General features: G+C 42.0%; 1 protein-coding gene across 4 annotated transcripts in view; it reads left to right on the forward strand.

Annotated features, from left to right (window-relative positions):
- Positions 1 to 825: 825 nt before the first annotated feature.
- Positions 826 to 20,295, forward strand: part of SYT16 (synaptotagmin 16) — a 40,198-nt gene continuing 20,728 nt past the window's right edge. For 3 of the 4 annotated variants that reach the window (XM_054161726.1, XM_054161730.1, XM_054161727.1), the window contains exons 1-3: positions 826 to 885; positions 1,721 to 1,763; positions 2,010 to 2,630. In XM_054161726.1, the coding sequence (XP_054017701.1) occupies positions 2,081 to 2,630 (550 nt within the window). In that variant the 5' untranslated portion in view covers positions 826 to 885; positions 1,721 to 1,763; positions 2,010 to 2,080. The remainder of the gene's footprint in view (positions 886 to 1,720; positions 1,764 to 2,009; positions 2,631 to 20,295) is intronic. The other variant, XM_054161729.1, reaches the window with a different exon arrangement.

Consider the following 20,295-nt stretch of genomic DNA (forward strand, 5'->3'; position numbering starts at 1 on the left):
TGGGAGAAGTTGGATGGCCCTGTTGGAGCAGTTGGAAGTTATTGCTAATATCTGATAAAAGAAGAGCTAATTATTCCTGATGTAACTATCGCAAGCCTATGTTCTGTTGATTTTTAGAATGGATTGGCACTTAATTTCAGCACCCATGTGTTTTATCTGCATATCCAGGAGCTGTCACTCCTGGGTGCCTGCATCTCTCCAAGGGCTGTGCTGTCGAGTATCTTGCTGCTGAGACAGAGCATTATGAAGTTCTGGTTTCATAAGAAATCAGAAATTCATTTGCTGTTGCCTGTAAATGACAGGTTAAAATCACCTGTAAATAACTGACAAGTTAAGAATGGACCCATTATCCAGTACTTGCCCACCCAAATTTCTCTCCTTCCATGGCAGGAAGACAAGTAGCATCTCCGCCCAGTGACTTCATCAGTGCTGTGACATACCAGTAGTAAATCTGCACTATGCTGAAAATGTGTTGCTCGAAGTTTGTAATCACTTCAGATCTGTGTAAAATTATGCTGCATGAAGCATGGAGGCTTTACCAAGAGCAGGGTTGGGAAGTGGAGAGTCAATAAAGGGCACAGATCACTTGGTAGGTTACTGCCATGACATTGTCTGTTCGTTGCCAAATATTTAATGTGTGGCAGGGAGTGTTTCCTGGGTCTTGGCAGCTGAGCCAGAGGCCAGCAATTGACAAGTAGATACTGGAACAGTGTGTGCCCCAAGCCCAGAGAGTTTGTAACAGCCACCAGCTTTTAAAATGGTTTTAGTAACCTACATTTATTCCCTGTCCTTGTAGGACTGTAATCCTATTACATACTGAAGCTGATAATAAACTTGTTGGAAGTGTCTGCAGCATAAGACATCACTGGACAGTTATTTCAAAAGGTAAAACTTCTTAAGTCACTGATCTCATCTAGAAAAGCCACTCACCAAGCAAGGTGGGACCTCCTTAGTCCCGGCTCCCTTTAAAAATCCAGATTGCTGCCATTCCCTCTACATGTCTCTGGAGATCATTTCACAAGGTAACACACAGAGCTGCTGAGCTTATTTTCTTGATGCTTATACTTGCTTATCCTTTTATAGTTTGATTTCTCCTTGACCTCTAAATTCAGCAAGAAACTGGTATTAAATTATGAAGCTTTTTTGCTTTAGTTATTATTCAGCCTAAAATGTGCACCTACTTAATTTTTTCTTTCTAAACCCATCATCCTGTCTGTAGGTTTCTTCTTTTTTTCAGAGTTCCTAAAAGTATATCTGTCTTGTGATGATGTGGGAAGATGTGTATCAGGCAAAAGGGTTCCTTAACTTTCTACCAGTTGTTGTTTTGATTAGTGTTTAAATGAGTTTTGAGAAAACATATCAACATGACACCAGTCCTTTTGTTAACTTGCTTCTTTTCCCACTTACAATATTCCACCTCCTGTGGTTTATTTTCTTTCAATTTCTGTGAGGGGTAAAACACCTTTAGGTTCTTGTTACTCTGTGGGCAGAGTGCTTCTTCAGAGCCTTTCTGGAGCAAAGCATTTGAGTTAGCTGTCTGCCATGAGCTGGTTCAGCATGCTTGAGGCCTGACACTTAAAATATAATTCCCTCCATATTCTTCATCCTTCAATTTTCCCATCCAGACATGGCAATGCTAAGCCTGTGGTAGAAGTCAAGGCCAGGAGAGTATTAGAGATTTCTGATTCTAAGTTGTTTTGTACTTTTTTTTCCCCACCAGGTCTGTCGACAGCGGTAACCAGAATGTGTGCACTTCAGGAAAGGTACTTCTGTTCCTATGTTCTGTACTTTGATTTTTATATGAGGTTATGTGAATTAAAGGTTTTCAGATCTCCACAGGAATATGTGTAATTTGCTCACCATTTCTGGATTTCTAGTGGTAATCTCCATGGGTGGAAGTGCTTTTTCCATTTCTCCTCTCAGTTCTAGACATCTTATGTAGATAGTGTGTCGACAGGTGTTGATGGACAAGCAATTTACAGTACTCTCTTATGGTGCTTATTCTGTAGCTCCCTGAATTGTAAGTGACATGCTGGCAAAGCTGAACAACTGATCCCCAGATACTGGCATAGTGTTAAACATGGCTTCTGAGGCTGCTCAGAATTTCCTTCAGCCACTGTCTTCTTGGATGTCTCAAATATACGAAGCTATCCAACAAGCAGGAGACTCCATATCTGCTTCACTGCTGAATTTGAGTGGAGTGGGTCGTAAGTCAGAAGAGGAAAGGAACCAGGACTTGGAGAATAATGGAGGAATTTATGAGGATTATTCTGTGGAATCAGATGATGAACAACACCTGGACCTCTGGGATGCGGAATATTTATATCCTAGTGGTCACATTGAGGGTCCTAATCTTGCTTCAGAAGACCTCCTTCATGGCTCTGATGTAGGTCTGCAGAGGCAAAAAAGGCTTAAAAATACCAACAGGTTACCAGACCAGCATGTCGAAAGCACCAGGTCTTTGACAGCAGATGGGTCCTACTGGATGAATGAAGATCTCCAGCCACTTGATCAGCTTCCTCCCATTGCTGAGGAAGAAGGTGAGCCCTCTAAGACGATGGGAGGTCACAAGCTCAACCTCAGCTTGTGTGGCTCCTTAAAAAGTAATAATGGCAAGGCAAGTTTTACAGGTAAGCAGCTAGCATGCACCCTGACACTATATAGTGTATATGCAGACCTCTCTTTTCTGATATTGATTTGGTAGCTAATCTGCTAATTATGTTATGTGTTGGCTTTGTTTCCCACAGTGAAAGTGAAACTCACCAAATCCCAAAGAAAAGTCTAACCTTTCCTCTTCTGTTTCCAATTCTGCTCTCATTTGCGAGATTAATCTCATTGAACTAAGTGAAAATCTCTAGGGTGAAATGCTGTGTATTAGAAGGCAATTGGGCCCTGTTGCTGTAGCAAGGAGTTTTTTGCTGTCCCCTATTTTGTTTCTGGTAGCAGGACCCTTCAAAGGGAGTGTTTAGCCTCAAGCCTTTGCTTTGAGAACCATCTGCCTTTGCGTCATTGCTATTAAAGATATATATAATCTCAAACCTTGTTTCTTTGTGCCAGGAATCTCAAGATGTTACTGTGCCATGTGCTGTGAAATGCTATACTAAAAAGCCAGCCATATCTCATGATTTTATGGATGAAAGGCTCCCAAATCGCTTTCCTCTCCTCCCACCACCCCCACAGGCTTTTCAAATAAGACTCAAGAGGACAGCAGGCAGGAGATTATGAGAAGGAGATATTTTCAGTTTTAAATAGGCCTAACTATGACTTCTGATCATTAAGTGACATTAACAGCTTTTCAGGGGATTGTGTTCAGGACTGAATTTCAGCCATGTGACTTGTACTCACTGTGAATGTGGTTGGAAGCCACCTAGGTCATTCACAGAGGTGTATGTCCTGACCACATGCAGGAAAGCTGCAGTCCTGCTGACAATATCCTTGGATGTTCTAAAGCTGCTCTTTATGAACATCCTAGGAAGGGGGAGAAGGGAGGATAGGTGAGGGGGGAGTAGGCCTACAGTGTGGAACCGATGAAGAACTTGAAACTCATTGAGAGTCTTCAGAATTTGGCTTCAAATTTCTAAATGCCTTTTTTTGAGGCAGGCAGTAGATACTCTTGCATAGGACTGGTTTATAATGACCAAGAGCTTTGCATCACTCTTGGCTTCTAGGGAAGTCTTACATATTTAGCCTTTTCTGAGCAGACTGCAGAAGATCAGCCTGTTTGTTTTCATATTTAATAGAAATATCAGACTGAGGGGGTATAAACCTTGATGGTGCTCTTTAATGAATGTTAAAATTAGCTCTTTTCTTTATTACTATTCCTCACACTGTTATGGCCAGGAAGTAAATAATTAAAAAGCTTTTGGTCTAGCCATTCCGTCTTGCAAACTAGGACTGCTTGTTTCATTCTCCAAATGAGTGATTGCCAGTTCTCAGGTTAAGCACCCCAGAGCTGTATCTCTTGGAGCACAACTTGTAACCGGTACAGATCCTCCACCATCTAGTACCCCTCTATATTGCCTATGTGGTATTGTGCATAGAGGGTTTGCTCATAAGCACCATGTCAATGCTGCAGGGCTGGATTTACTGTGTGTGCTTAGACTGTGTGTCCAGTGTGTGCACAGATGCCATGGAGCAGGGCATATAGCGTCCTTCCAGGGAGTGCTGGGGCCATAGATCCTCCTGGACATAGATCCTCCTGCCCTATCCAGGGCACAGCCTTGTCTGCTGCAGAGCCTGTATCCCCAAGAGGGACTGTCAGTGGTTCATGGAAAATGTTGGAACTCCTCAGAGCAGGCTGGGGAGCAGCCATGTGCTGAACATATTATTCCAATGGTGGTCTCCAGATCTTTCTGCTGTTGCTCACAGTGGATGAGAGAAAGCGGTGAGCTCTGAGGGAAACTAGGGCCAGGAATGGGCTGCTGTCCCTCTCAGAGCAGTTTCTCACCTGCAGTCTTGTCTGCAGGGACATCCGAGAAAGAGGGTCCTTAGGATGTGTTGTGGACCAGATGAATTTTTCTGCTGAGAGACATGCAGCTAAAGGAGAGGCCCACTCTGAACCTCTCTCCCAGTGGAGAGCAAGTACTGATCAAGTCGCTGTTGGACTCTTAGTATTTATTTGGCTTTCCTTCTCAATAAGCTGTTGGAGTTCCTTTGGACTGAGAGACTGGCCTCATGGAGCTCCCCAGCACCTACATTGCTGCTGTCTAGAGCTCTCTACTTCCATACAAAGCACTTCAGAGGGCATTGTATAGCTTTATACCCCAGAGGGAACATTACTCCTAATGCTCTCAAATAGTCTTTTAAAAAAATCTTTTATCTGCAACACACTGTACAAATGGCCAGGACCATCCAATGGCTTCAAGACTTTATAGTCATGAAAGTTGGCTGTTTGGGAATTAGAGGGCTGGGAGCTGATGCCTTGCCCCCCTTCCCCGAGCTATCTAAGTTGTACAATAGGAGAGAAATTGCTGAACAGTGATTTGAAAATGTCTTCCAAGATTTTTGATGTGGAAGAACTCATTTTGTTCTTCTAAGTGACCCTCCACATGTGTGTGTAAAACACACACATGCTCTTTCTATTTAATTTTCCAACTCTTTATTTCCTCTTTTGCCTTTAGATTAATCCTCTAACACTGAGAGTATGAACTTTTCTGATGGTAACCTAGACATGCAGAGAGCTTGTAACAACCTGGCAACTTAAAATCTCAGTCATGGATTAAAATGATCAAGAGAAGATATTTGAGGTATCCTTATTTCTGTTAGCTTTGTACCTAACCCCAAGTCACAATGTAAGTGAGCATATGGACTTGCTGACATTCAGTAGCATCAATATTAGCTTTGGACATTTTTCCTTCCATTTGGCTTTTTTCCCTGTTTCTGCAAAATACATGTTTCCTGTTTATCCTTGTATTCTTTTGAGAACATTGCATCTTGACTTTATTTCACTTAATCTACCGTATTTCTCTCCACAATAGAATATTTTAAAGCTAAATTGGCACAAAACAGCAGCAATGCTGAATGCTTTTTGTTGCCATGGAAATATTTCTGGGCATTTTTCTGAAGACCTGGTTGCCAATAGTAATGTAACAGAGAAAATAGATATGCTTCCTTTAGCAGCCACTGGTGATTAAAGAGCCACAGAAACCCGTTACAAGGTCATTCCAATATTGTAGTTTGTTTGGTTTGGGGTGGGGTGGGGAAGCCACCAACCCTAGATGGGAATTGTTTTGCTTAAAAAAAAAAAAAAAAAGCAAAAGAAAATCCAATAGTTGTTACCATCTCTTAAACATAGAGCATGCTTCTGACATGAAATAAAATCCAGCTAAAAATTAATTTTACCCCTTCTTCTTTTTATCAAATATGGTTTTGATCACATTTTTGCCTCCTAGGAAATGTTTCCTAGCTCCCAGTGTAGCTTTTCTGAGGCCCTAAAGCATCACACTCATTACTGAAAACAATTTTTAGGCTTAGGGATCCAATAAAGTGTTTGAGCAATGAAATTCTTGGGTTCTTAAGTCAAACATCTGTTAGATACTGTGAGGCATGCTAATCAGCAGGGCGCAGGTTTGGCTGCTGCTGAGTCCTGGTCTTTTCTTGAATGATGCTGTCAACATGTCAGGGTTTCAAACATATGCAGGGGGAAGTTTTTTCACTTTGGATGCTTTTGGTCCATGGATTAAAAATAAGGAGGTAGTTCAGCAGGAACTACTGCAATGCCAGATGATTACTTTAAGAGGCTAATGATTCAAGACTGACCCTCCCATGCATGCAGATCCCTGCCACCATTTGCACATCATGTATGTGTAAAATTTGGAAATGCGGATGAACTTTCTTTTGCAGCTTCCTTGAGACCCTCCTTCATTGTCTAACCTCAGTGTTTTTGACAGGGAAACTGTCTACCATTACAGAATGGGGAGAGCAACGTTTACATCCCCACCTCTGCAGCTAAGATACTGCTGCTCAGCTGACTGGGGGTGGCTGGCAAGAATGTGGCTGCCAAATGCATCATTGCACATTTGGCTTAACTGGAAAAAAAAAGCAGTGGAGCAATGAGCTACTACTAAAAGTAGTGCACTGCAAGAAGAGGGGTAGAGCTGGCCAGTCCCTCAGCTTCCCAGTCTGAATCTGTGGGGGGAGGGGGAGGAGGAGGGGAAGTAACATCGAAACCGGTGAAGAGTAGCAGTAATTGTTCTGTGAATGCAAAGACTTTAACCTGCTTCTTCCTTGGGCCCCGTGTCCTTTGCAAACAAAAAGTCAAAGTAACTACTAAGCAGTTTCAGCAGATGCTGCTCTGAAAAGGCATGGGGACAGACGCACCAGCACAGCTGAGTCTTCTGAATTACAGCTGAACTGGTTGTGCACAGCCAGTTCCATGAGGGAAAAGTCTCCTGAGCTATCTGACACTGTTCCTAATAGCAGCATACTGTACAGGTGGGAGCTACATTTAAACTGCAAGTCTTTGGAGATTTGTTTTATTTTTTTTCCATCAATGCTAATTGAAGATTGCATTTCTGATGCACTAATATAAATGTTGACCTTGGAATGCTAGAAAGTTTGATATCCTAATAGGAATCTTGCCTAGATGGCTAGAGGGTTGTCCTCACCACATGCGTAAGGGGAGGCATGCAACTGAGGCTCTGGGAGTTTTTAAAACCAGAAAAACCTATTGCATTTACTTTCCTTGGCCTCCAGCTTAGCAGGGGTCATTGATTTTTGCCAGTAATTGCTGTAGTAGAGGAAATTATTCTTTCTGCTGTATATGAGCACTCTTGACCTCAGTAAATGACCCTTCATACAGCCAGGAATTCCTAGTCAAGGAGTGAGTTTTCATTAGATCCTATAAACACATATAGCAAAATATACCCATAGCAAAAGATGCTCCTTGTGTGAAAAATAACTTCTGCTTGAACCTGAGACTAAAATAGATAGATGGTCTGTTTCCATGTGAGAATCCTGGGTGTTTATGAATTTTCTCACCTAGGGAGCCAGCCAATACTCTAGCCAGAATGTATCATGATAAAAATCAGTGCCTGTACTCAAAGCAGGACATTTAAAGAGGCTACACTGGATCAATAGCAACACTAGGACTGAGTGAAGGAAAGGCAAAAGTGGTGGATGAAAGCACTTCACAGAAAATACTCCTGGCTACTTGAGTGGGAGAAAGCACTAATGTGACTAGGGGTATGCATCTGGTCTTGAAACAACACAGTGCAAGTTCACAGCTTTCTGAAATGAAGTACAGATGTGAGTTTGCATTGAATGCATTCTCTTTGGGAAATTCAGAACCACTCAGTGTTTGTGTACAGACTTTTGTCCTTGAGAAGGTAGTACCATGTTCTTTTTTATACTTAAAGCTCTCCTTTGTAGTTCAGTCTTTTCAAAGCTTCAAAATGATAAGGGGTCTTCATCCATGATGCCAGAAGTAGGGGGTGATGAGAACACGCAATAGCCCTGAGAGGAGAATGGATGCAGGTGTGTCAGCTTTGCAGCTGCAGGAATAACACCAAAGACTGGTTCAAAGCATTGTCTTCAAAGGTGGTGGTGCTGTGTGCTCTGTCTGAGGCCTACCAACATCACTGTTCTTCATCATTTGGTGATTTTAGATACAGTATCTTTGTAAGTCCAGTGTGGATCAGTGGTCTGAGTTTTCACCAAGTTCCTTGCCTGGTGAGAAGAACTTCCTTGTGCCTAGCTCCCTATGGGGCACAGGGAAGCATACTCTGTCAGGGCTACTAGTCATGTGCTCTTGCCATATAGAAGGTTGCATAAGCTGTGTGGAGAAGAATGTATTTGAGAGGAGGATTTTGCCATTCAGCGCAGTTACAGAACAAATTGTGTGTGTGAGCGTGTGCATGCATGTATTTTCTGATCCACTTTTGCTAAGTGGCATCCTCTTCCCACTCCCCATATGGCAGTTGTGACTCTATCTTCCTCTGGGAAGGTTGTTTAGGACTCGAGAGGCTTCATTTACCAATAAACAGCATCTTGGCAGCATCTGGGAAGTGCTGCCTCTCTCCTAGAAACTCTGCCTCCTCACCTTCCATCTCCTACAACAGGCAAGGCAGGTGTGAATGATCTCATTGCGTTGTGGTGGAGGTTACGTGCAGGCATACTAGCAGCATTCTGTGCAGAGCTGGAACATAGTATTTCCGTGTGCTGATACAAAAAGTGGTACTTTTGGTCTTTTGGCTCTTTGGTTGTGGTTTCATGCTTATTTTTTGTTGTCATTGGTTCTTTGGGGTTTTTGCTTGGTTGGGGTTTTTTTTTTGGTGGCTTTTTTTGTTTGTTTGGGGTTTGTTTGTTGAGGTTTGGGGATTGGGTTTGTTTTGTTTTGTTTTCAGTTGCATGTATTGCTAGCTTGGCTTGCTAGCCCAGTAGAAGGATACTTACCTAAACCCCAATGACAGGCAGGAGGGTGACACCATTGGGACTTTTGGAAGCATGGGCAACATCTCCAATTCCTCCTCTTCTCGTTACGTTACTTAACAGCCAAAAGCCACTATTGTAAGCTTAGATGAGATGAGATCACTCTGCCAAAAGGTGAGCTGCTATTGGCTCTCAGCTCTTGCCAGACAGGGGTGTGCATATGATTTCATTACATCGAGATAACTTTTAGCTGTTGTAATGACCCATTGGCAACAGCCATCATTTTGAGTAACCTCGTAGACTCCTGAAACAGTTTTAATAACCAAAGAGAAAGGCTGCTATGAAAGAAAAGAGGAGAGTGCAGTCATAGAGGGGAAAAATGTGCAGTGTTACAGACAGTGAATGGCATGGTTGGGCTGTGTGGGTCTTCCAGGTAATAAGGGAAGTGTGGTTGGGCTTTATCTCTGCAGATACTGTTAATGTGATTCTCTTGCAGTTTCCTCAAACTGAGTTAGGGAGGCTTCATCAGTGTCTGTTTGCAGACCAAAGTGAATGACTTTGGTTGAATCTTAGATCTGTCCATAGCAAAATCTGTATAAAATCCCTTATAATGACCATGACAATAGCTGATGTTCTCATGGATTCATCACCCAACCTAAAAGTTCCCCAACATTCATATGGGTGCTTCCCTGCCTAGAGAGCTCAGTATTGACACGAGATGAAATTTTCCTGGAAAGACTCATTGTACTGGGCATGAGTGTGCCCACTTGCCTGTGCATGCTGGGTGCTTGGAGACATTTCTCAGAGAGTCAAGCATATACAGTTGATACATAACAGCATAATCTGTGTGGGAGGTTTTTCCAGCAAATAGTATGGGTGGTGGTGCTGGAGAAAAAGTCCTGCATTTGGATTCAGAAGTAGTAGTGGGATTGCAAGCTCTAGGTGAGCAGTTGCACTTGATGATCTCAAAGGTCTCTTCTGGCCTCAACAGTTCTATGGTTTTATACTTCTATGAAATAATGAGAGCTCTGAGATTTGCTGAAGATCTCTGTTGCAGGGTCAGTTTTGAGGGCTAGACTTATTGCCATAAATAATGTATCTATAAACCCTTTCAGCTTGATGTTGCAGTTTTTGTCAAAGTGTAGCTTAGGTATGTTGCCCTTCCCCAGCCGCACAGTTGTGCTACTTTCCATATCTGGCTTCACGAGCATGCTATTGTGTGGTGAACCCAAGCAGATCATTGCTCCAGCTGAGAGTCATCAGCCTCTTCCCTATTACTTTTGAACCAGGTGAGTAGGCTACATGCTTGATAAAGCTGAAATGAGTGGAAGAGGGGAAGGGAAGGAGAAGATGATTATTGCTTTTGGCTGACAGCTTTGGTCCTGAACGTGTGTGAGTCTTGTTGCACCACATCCTCACCCACTGCTGCTGCTGAAGTCTGATTTTCCCAGGAGTGCCATGGAAACGGTAGTGTTACAGCAGCATTTAAGGAGGGCTGTGGTGAATCAACCCTCTGGTAGCAAACAGAAAGTTTCAATTAGAAAAATCAGTGGGAAAATAAATATCTGCCTTGTTGCAATGCAGTTGTTATCGGTAGCAACCCCAAACAAATATCTTTGTGCAGGAGTTGATTTCCACCCCATTAATCAGCAGACAAAGACTTGTGGGTGTGAAGCTAACGTTTACAGCTGGGGTGCTATGAATGGTGTGTAATCAGTGTGCGTATGGCTGGGTCTCGAAGGTTGCAAGCCTGATGTAGTGAAACCACTTTAATGAGGAGCAACAGCCAGTGTCCCAGGTTCCATGAGCATTCCTTGGCCAGTTTGATTTCTTCTGGGTTCTAGCCCACTTCCTGGAAGAAGCTAGTAGTAATTCAGAGAAACTCCCCTCAGTGTGGTGGAGAGAGTTTACGAAGTGTCTCCCTTCTGTTTAGAAGTGGCGTCTGTCTGAGCCAAGGAAGGAAGGAGATGAGGCAATTGATGTGGAACCTGGAGGAATTCAGCCCGTTGTGGTATGGAAGCTACTAGGAAAACCATCATAAAAGTAATGCTTATAAAGTGAAAGCTGTTTTGTTGGGAGGAAGGATCAGTGTTTGCTAACTCATTGGCCATTGGGATCTAGCAACTTGTTTAGTTTCTGAGTCCATGAGCATTTACAGTCCTACATCTCACATCATATAGTGCTACACCTGTGCCATGCAGTGTCCCCAGTATAGACACAGCATCTGCAAACAGGAGGTGCTTTGCTTCTGCAGCTGCATGTTTGCTTCAAGCAACCTAACCTGGGTTGGCAAAGGCAGGTAAACTGACTAGTGACTGTAACTGCATCCCCACCAGGGGTTTTCTGGGCTTAGCAGTGTTTCCTACAGTGTGTCATCTCTTTTTCTCTACCACTTCTACAGAGATCCTAGACCTGTGCTATTAAGACCCAGTAGCACAAAAGAAGCCTGACTCATGTTTACTCCACATGTAAAATGTGGAGTAGGTGATTGAAGAAAGCAGGGAAGATTGTGCTTCTGCTTCTTGGCAGCCATTTCCTTTAGCTATGGAAGACCCTTAGGCAGCAAAATGAGAGTTAGTTGGAAGCTGCATCCCATGTTCCTATTTTTAAAATCCAAATTTGATAGCAGGACAAAAGCAATAGTAGGAAAAAAAGTTGATTTTCATGCTGTTTTCTGTAGGCAGTTCTCTATTTCTTTGCACAGCAGTGTGGAAAATTAGAGTTTATTGCTCTGACTGCTGTACTGCTTGGCTATAGAGCTGCTTGATGGTCAGAGCCAAATAATGTCTTGTTTCTGATTACCGTCTGGCTTGTTTTGTTTTGTTTTGTTAGAAATGTCCTCTGGTATGAAAGCTGCCAAGTTGTGATTCTCTCTAACCTACACTGCATGCAGACACCCAAATGTGTTTGCCTCTGAGAACTTCCCAGTTGGTTTGATCATGGGCTGAGGACAGATGGAAAGGTAGAGATGGACCTATTACATAAGTAAGACACTGTCACTGGACAGTCAGAAAAGAGTGGTGGGCCTTACCTTTGACATTGGGCACCAAATAATTCCAGAAAGGGACTAAACCACATATGTCTGGGTGCAAGGAGAAAGCCCAGCTGAAGGCTGCCTTCTATTAGTTAGTAAACAGTTAGTTGCTGTTAGTCAATGGTGCATGGTCACTGTGCACAGTCTTTTTGTCCAAAATGACATGTGTAGAAGCACAGGTTTACTGTTTCACGGTATGTTTGACAACACTTTTAAACACATTTGAGGTCTAGGAGGATGGTTTAGATTTTGTTTGTTTTATAAAAAGAAGGCTTTTTGGTGATCAGATTGTATCTCCAAATAGCTCTGAGCACAAATGAAGCTATAGGGTCCTCTCTTCCTTAGTCAAGCCCATAAATTGGGTAGTTGTGTTATTTTGTACTTCTGTTTGAACTCCCAGTTCAAATGGTTAACAGCAGGAGTGAGAGGAAGGCTCCTGACTGAAGAGAGTGCATGCAGATCAGAGCTGTAGTGACACAGGAATTGATAGTAGCAATTCCACATGTGTTGCTGTATGTTTGCAAAATATTCCTCCTTTCTTCTGTGAAACTTTAACAAACCCCTTGTTTCTGTCAAACCTTTCAATTTTTCTGAGAGAAAAGCCCTTTTCTTTTTGTGTGCAGTTCTGTGTTTTGCTGAATTAGGAGCTGTTGCTGATTGCTGCCTCTCTGTGTCATCCTGATCATGAAAATTTCAAGGCCAGGCCTATGTGGCTGCTTCTATAACAGCAAAGAACATGGCACAGAACACTCCTGGGATCCTCTGAGTATATGCATTATGCATGGATGTACTGGTATTTGTCTTTGGTTATATGATCAAATACATTTCTCTTGTATGGCACTTCTGCTTCCTTCAGGGTTTGGTGATGCTCCCATTGAAACTGCTGACTTCTGTAAAGCAGAATCGAAATCTAAGAAGAAAGTAGACACAAAAAGGCAGTGTTAAATGTATAGGAAAGCAGAAATTTGGCATTTGCAAACTTCATTGTTCAGCCAAAATGACTGTTATTTGTTTTTCTACTTTCAAGCAGGCAGACAGGATGCATGTTTTTTTGTCTTTCTTTTCTTGGGTAAGCTTTGAGCAAGTAAGTTATTCTTTAAACTTGGTAACACTACAGAGAATTCTTGAATTATTTACATCATGCATTTTAGCTTAGTGTATTTGGATGCCCATAAGCTAACTTTGTAAGTGATTGGGTGTTTGAAATTTCTTGAATAAGTTGTGGTAGTTTGAAATATCTTGTCAGAAAAAGAGGTCACCCTCTTTCCTCTTGCACTGTCTCCTTGGGACCAAAATCCCCCCAAACAACCCCCAAAAATTCCCACAAGCCTCCTTATGAGTGGTGGGAGGTTGATTTGTAAAACAGATGCTGTATAGAAGTAATTGAGTTGAAGCTGCTAGAAATATGTACAGGGTACACAACATCTGCGGATCTCAAGATGTATTCATTATCCTTCCAGAATTGAGATTGTAATTATGGGTCCTTTATTTAAGTTTCCATGGCGATACAGAAAATGTTCCCCCTTGTCCTTTCCTAATCAGGACACTTGTATGTTTGAATGGTGAACATTTCCCTCTCCTATGGGTAAAGTTAGTTTTATTAACACAGAGATATTAAGCTGACACGGAGCAGTCTGCTGCTTAGGCAGAGATTCAGCAGCAGACATATGAAGCGTTTGCTACAGCTTCCCCAGTGCCACCATTTAATTAGCCTGTATGCTTCCAAATGCTGGTAAGGAGTAGCATCCAGCCTCATCACAAGTGATGCAGCCACACTTTAGCGACTGGTAGAGATGAAGTGAAAGCCAAGTGGCCAGTAATGCATCAAAGAAGGCTGAACTCCTCTCCTCCATCCCTTTACCCTTCCTCCTCTATCTTATAGAAAAGGCTCTCCTCTGTTTTGTAGGGAGCTGCATGCGGGTCACCCCAGGAGTGCCTTTAATGGGGAGGTCCACGAGTGCCGCATTCACGTGGCCTTTGTGAAATTTCTTGAATAACAAGAATTGCACGTGATGTTAGTGCAGGTTTATTGCAGTATACAGCCCTGTGGCCACGAACTCAAGATTTCAATGTTACAGCTCTTTTAGAAAATAGTGAAAGTTGTGGTTTAATTACTAGAGATTATATTTTGCTGAGGACTTTTGGCAAGCTGCTAGAGTGAAAGGTGGACTTTTAATTTTTATCTTGAGTGCCCCAAAATGTACACACATAAATAGAACTTAGCAGCATTTAAATTAATTTTGTAGAGATTGCATGAGCTGCAAGTAGTGAATTAACAGTACAGTAGGCTGAAAAGGAATGTTTGGGTTTATGTGTTTCAATTATTTGAATAGATCGTAGCATGTTGAGGCCATAGGGTTGTTACAACTTGAAATACTTTTTATTTAAAAATAAGTTTCTTTGGATTTTTTTTAACGGCTTACATAAAAATAATCAATTTTTATGATAGCTGGTCACTGACCACTTACAAACTAAACACTTCTTCATTTTTATCAGTATAGGAGCACTTAGCTTTTTCCTCCGATTGAGAGCAATTTTCTAGAAGGAACAGCAGGCTTATTGTCAAACTGTGGCAAATCAAAGCAAAGGGTCAAATCTGCCAGCATGGTGGCATGGAAGAAGCCAGCTTCCTCTGGGCTACCGGTGGGAGCAGTTTGCTACAGTACTGTCAGCTTCCTTGCTCTGCCCTCTCTGTTCAAGGAGCTGAGTGCTGTCTTCCATGCAACAGCAGATAAATTTATGAAGCAGTGACAGCAGTTGCTATTAAGTTTATACTGCACATTTTTAATAGACCTACCTGGATCCTGCTTTTACACACTGTGTTAGAAGAAGTTACTTTCCCTCCCAAACCAGGCTGTGTCACTGAGAAAGCTCCTCTTGACCCATTTGTCTGCAGTGCTCATTTGTTCAGCTGCTTGAGTTTGCCATGGTGATTATCAAAGTGATTCTTGGCAACTGTATCATATACTCCATGCTCAAAGCAAGCAGTGGACCAACCACACTTGGCAGCTGGCTTCTTCACACCTGTGTACATAAACATGCACACTGACTGCCTGTTGTCCACACCACTCCCTTCCCTGTGCACGTCAAGCCTAAATGTCCTTCTGTTCTGCTTCCTTGATGCCAATGGCAGAGAGATCAGCAGAATGCCTCTGCATTTTCATCCTGACAAAGCAAGGCCAAGTATATATAGTATGTATTGAACCCTCCTTTCCTCATCTGGCAGATACTCAGGCACTAATTGAGGGTGCAGTCATCTCATAGTCCAAGCACGTGTGGGTAGCAGGAGGGGAAGGGCACTCAATGGGATGTGCTCAAATGCGTATCTTCACTTTTAAAGGTTACAATTTACATTGGTCTCCCAAGTTCCTCTGCTGCTAGCAGATGGAGTCAGAAGTGCCTGCGAGCCACGTGACGTATTTATGTCTTCACAACATAAATACCCAGAGCAAGTTACATCTGAGATGCTTTTTCTGCACAAAAGAAGTTCCCTCTCCACCATAAGAGAGGTGCAGAGAATGGAACCATGAAAATGTTTGCACGTCTTTTGCTTACTACTTTGTCTTTGCACATGCTAATGATTTTACAAGTGGTTCCCTTTGTGTCTGAATTTTGTGTTCTGTTAATTTTTTTCCTGTTTTTGTATTTTTCACCCAATAAGTAGGGTAGCATGCAGAGCTGGACAAGGTCTAACAGCATGTAACTGTTGCTGATACAAAATAGGATACCAGCTCTCCAGAGGTTTGAAGAAGTAGGCAATTCTCAAGTTCATTCCCCAGTCCTCCCTAAAACCTGTGTTCCCTTTTTGTCCCCAGAAGGTCCACCTGAGAGCTAGAAGTGTGCCATGTCATCTGGCTTCTTGGCCAAGGGCAGCAGACTGTCTAAAGCCCAATTTGTTGTCTCAGTGTCATGTTCACAAAGTTTTTGATCAGAAGTATCTGAAAAAGCAACATCAGCAGGTGTGGAGTGTAGACCCAAATTCAGCTATTTTTTATCCAGCCATGAGGAGTACAGTACAGAAGCATCTAAATGCAAAGATATTGTTTGCCTGAAATAAGATTAAAGAAGTTGGAGTCTAAGATCTGCAGCTTCAACATGGAGAGGTTCTCTTTTTGTGGAGGACAAACCCTGAATCTTGCTTTCTGTCTTACTATACTCAATTTCCTTCTTGGTTAACTGCATCTCATTTCTAAAATATGTAGAGGGAAGAGTCTGGATCTAAGCCCTGCTGAAATCCATGAAGGTCTTTCCATTAACTGCATATGGCTTTTGAATTTTGGCTCCTAATCCGCAGGGATTTTATTGCCAATTTTGCCAGAATAAAGCCTGCAGGACTTCACTCTAATTGTCTTTGATCTGTGCCACTTCAGTCATTCCTTTAGCAAGCCTTTTAGCAGAAGCTGAATGTCTCCTTTTGTAACAGCTTTGCAAACACAAGGTGAACAGTGAATGAATTATGCTGCGTCGTTTGCCAGCACATACGCCAAATGTCAGGCAATGACACAAACTAAAAATTTATGGCACAGAAAGGAAGACTTTTATGATCTTCTATGGACTAATGTAATGACTCCCTTGTACAAACAGATGAAATGCATTTTAAAATGTAGCTACTTAGAAGATTGGCCTGAACATATTGTAAAACCTGAAGAAGTTCATTAGAGGGAAGAGCTGTGAAAGTGCCCTTTGCTTTTAGTTCCATAGAATGTTTAAAATTTGAAATACTATTGCTTAGTTTCAGTGCACCCTCTCATTGGAGTAATCATGTCAAGGTATGGATTTCCACTGAACTCTTCTTCTGGCATGACGTGGTGCAGAGGTAATGCTGTTTAAAAGCCATTCAGAAACTAGTTGAAACCAGATGCTGAAGCCTCCTTTCACTAAGACATTGGGCTCTTTGCCTCATTCCTCACAAAACTCAAGATTAGACCCTTTGTTAGGAACAAATGAATAGAATCTATCTTTGAGTATGGCAGATCTCCTTCAACCCCAGAGAAGGTTCTGAGGCATGTAGAGTGGCTGTTACTGGATGTACAGTGACAACTGCACACACCCACAGCTACCAATACGAGAGACTTATATGGGAGAAAAAAAAAAAAGAGTGGTTGAGGTAAATCCTGGATAATCCCACACCCTGTTACCCTCCTTCCCCCCCGCCCCTAGTTGCTGCTCTGAGAACTCTGCATGTGTAAGTGTCCATTCTGGCCCCTAGCTGGTGCCGTGATCACAGAACACAGAAAGTTTTGTGGGTGTAAAGCCATCTCTGTGCCACGAGGCTGTCTCAAACACTGTTTCTCAGCTGAACAGATCCTGTGAACCTTTCTGGGTGCAAGGGATGAAGGACCTTTTGAAAGTGCTGAGTCCAAAGTGGAATCATGGCACTTTCAGACTTTCTTTAGACTCATACTGAGAATTTTCTCCTCCTTATGTTCTCTTATAACAGAACTTTTACTCATAGCCGGTAGTTTTCTTTTCTTACAGAAACAGAAATCTGCAACAAACTTAATCATTCAGTGAAGATGAGCATCTCAAAGGGCCCTGAAGAGCTTATCTCCCACTCAGCCTTGACATACGGCAAAGTCTTCTCACGTCATGTTCTTACATGAGCTCTTGCTTGACCCTATGTTTCTCTTATAAATGTGACAGTCTACACTTTAGATTCATTTAGCTTTAACTTTTCACCTGTTAAAAATCTTTATAGAAACCTGAACAGCGATTGGAAAGAGGAGTGCGCACTGCAGGAAAGAAGTGTTTGAAGGGTGCTCTGGGGAGCTGAATGGCTTGGATGCCAGCTTTGCCCACAACCTCTCCACAAATCACTCTGTTAATAAAGAGCCTATTTTAGTTCTGGAAACACAGAGTCTTCTCAGGCTATTACCCAGCATGTGGTAAATTAAACAATCTTGGCCTGATTGCATAATGTCACTTGAAATTTAAGATCCCTTTTCTCTTTAACCCTAAAAATTTACCAGCCTTTTTTGTTTAGATTTATTGTAATTAGATAATGATTCTGTTCCCATGAGGCTCTTCTGGGAAGTTTTTCAGCAGTTTCTGATGGCTAATCTCAAAATACCCAAGGGCAGGAACAGTGCTCAATCTCCCTGCATCTGGTTTGTTCGGTGCAAGGGAGGACATGGTGCTGTGGCACTGCAGAGTGATTTGGAACTTGAGCTGCAGCAAGAGCTGGGCAAGAGGATTACTGCTGTATGAAGTCTCACTAACTTGTATCTCTGCTGCTGTTACTGTCTTTCAGGAAGGGAAGTTTGAAAATCACTGCTAGTAGCTAGGACATTTTCAAGTCCAGAAGTACCTAGATACATAATGAAATCCCTTTTTTCTTCTGGACTATGTTTAAACAGGTTCCTAGCTTTCAGCATGTGATTATGTCTGGAAGAATGTATGAAATTATTTCATTTTGGAAAATCACAACAAAAAGCCATGCTTTTATAAGAAAAAGTATAGCAAACATCACCTTGACCAGTACAGGACACAGGCACACATTAAAATCCTCCTCAATGTTTCTTTGCTAGTCAGTGAACTGTGTGGTGTTAATTCTGCATAATCTACTAGGCTCCATCTTTGAACTTGGGCACTGTGTTTTAGGAAGTAATGAGGCTGTGCTGGACATTTCTTTGCTACATTGTAGTGCTTTATAGAAGAGAGAGATTGTATATCATTGAAAAAGAAGAAAGGTATTGTAGGTTAACCAGGCCTTTACCTGCCAATGTGAGGGGGTGCTTCATGGTATTTGCCAGACTCATTTTCATTGTGTGATGTGCTGCCTCTCCCTGTACCTTTGGAAGGATGCTTCCATAGCCCAGTACTTGTTATAGTCCTATTTGTAGATGGTGTTTATCCTTCCATCCAACAGAAGTCACAGATTTGTTCCTAGCCAATTCTCCAACCTTGAATACAGATTTCCCTGATGTATTGGTGATTTCTGTTTCCCAGTATTCCCCTTGCCTCTTTCTTGGCTTGTGAATATGTGTGAGACAACAGAGAAAGTTTGGGGAGAAAGACTGGGAAAAAATTAATCCTGCTCTCTCAGTGTACAGAACTAGCTGCCCTTAATTTTACAGTTGGCTGTTACTGCTTTGCAGGGACTTTTGGCTCATTAAAGTTCAGATAGTTAGATAATGCTGTCTCAATGGATATCCCTAATGTGTGCTTATTCATGTCAGGTATGCATAAGACAGTTGACATTTTCTTCCTTAAAGATCTCTCGGGTAAATTACAGGCATTTTACTGCTCTGACCTTTTCCTTTACATGAAGAACTTCTGTTTTCACCATTTTTTTTGGGTGAACGTACTGTTAGAATGGCTGTAATTGGAGAGGTGTAGTTGTTCTAGTTTGAGCTATTACCTGAAATGATCCTCTACTACTGGTGTTTATAAGTGATTATCTTTTACCAAACTACTTTAAATTTAAAGGAAAAAAAGTCAGACTGTTTCACTGAATGGTTTTGGTGAATCACCTTTTCCCTTCCTTTCTCTGAATACTACATTTGCTTTGTGTTTTGTGCAGTTTGTCTCAGGAAGATGACTTGCTCTATTAATATATTTCTGGAGTTCTCCTCTTATGAATAGCCTTTTATGGCTTTAGTGTAGATTTTGAAAATTCCTCTATTATTGATCTAGATATTATCCCAGCAGGAGTCAAAACCACAAGACAATTGTGTGAGGATAATTTCTTACTACAGTAGCATTTTATTCTGAAAGCCTGCTGTGTGCTGTGTGCTTTGATGGATGACCCACTGTTTAAAATGTGTATTAGACACTGGCTTGCTAATTAAATGCCTTAAGGAGCGCCTGTACCCACTCAGTCTCAGTAAATTTGTGGGATTTCTGTTATTTTATTTCATACTTATGTTCTTATGTTCACTTCTTTCTGTTTTCTGACTTTGTAAAGAAGAATGGGAGTAATGGCAAAAAATCAAATTAATTTCTACCCTCACTCAAGAGTTTCAGCTTAGAACAGAGGCAACACAATGAGGTTTCAGGACTATGTCTGCCAGATGGGTGGCTGAGGAGGAGAAGAGGTAGGTTTTCCATTTCAGAAGGGAGTGAGAAGAACACTCACTTGGAATTTGAGAGATCTGGATTTGGATCCCTCTTTTCTCCTGAAAGACATCTCCCATATCTCAGAAGAGGACCATAATTACAAAGCTGTGAGGTGCTCTCAAACTGCTCTGTTGAAGTGCCTATTTTACTGGGAGGGAAAGTGTGAGATTATTCATACTTCAAGAAAGGGGAAGAAGTTATTCTCCTAATCCCTGAACTGTTAGATTGAAAGAGCCCCCCTGGTGAAGGGCAGGAACTTGTGCACATCTCCAGTAAATGTTTCCTGAGTATAATCCCCATCCCCCTTGTTGGATTCCTTTATTTATTTGTTTGTT

Source organism: Dryobates pubescens, chromosome 5 (genome assembly GCF_014839835.1).
Source record: "Dryobates pubescens isolate bDryPub1 chromosome 5, bDryPub1.pri, whole genome shotgun sequence".
Lineage (NCBI taxonomy): Eukaryota > Metazoa > Chordata > Aves > Piciformes > Picidae > Dryobates > Dryobates pubescens.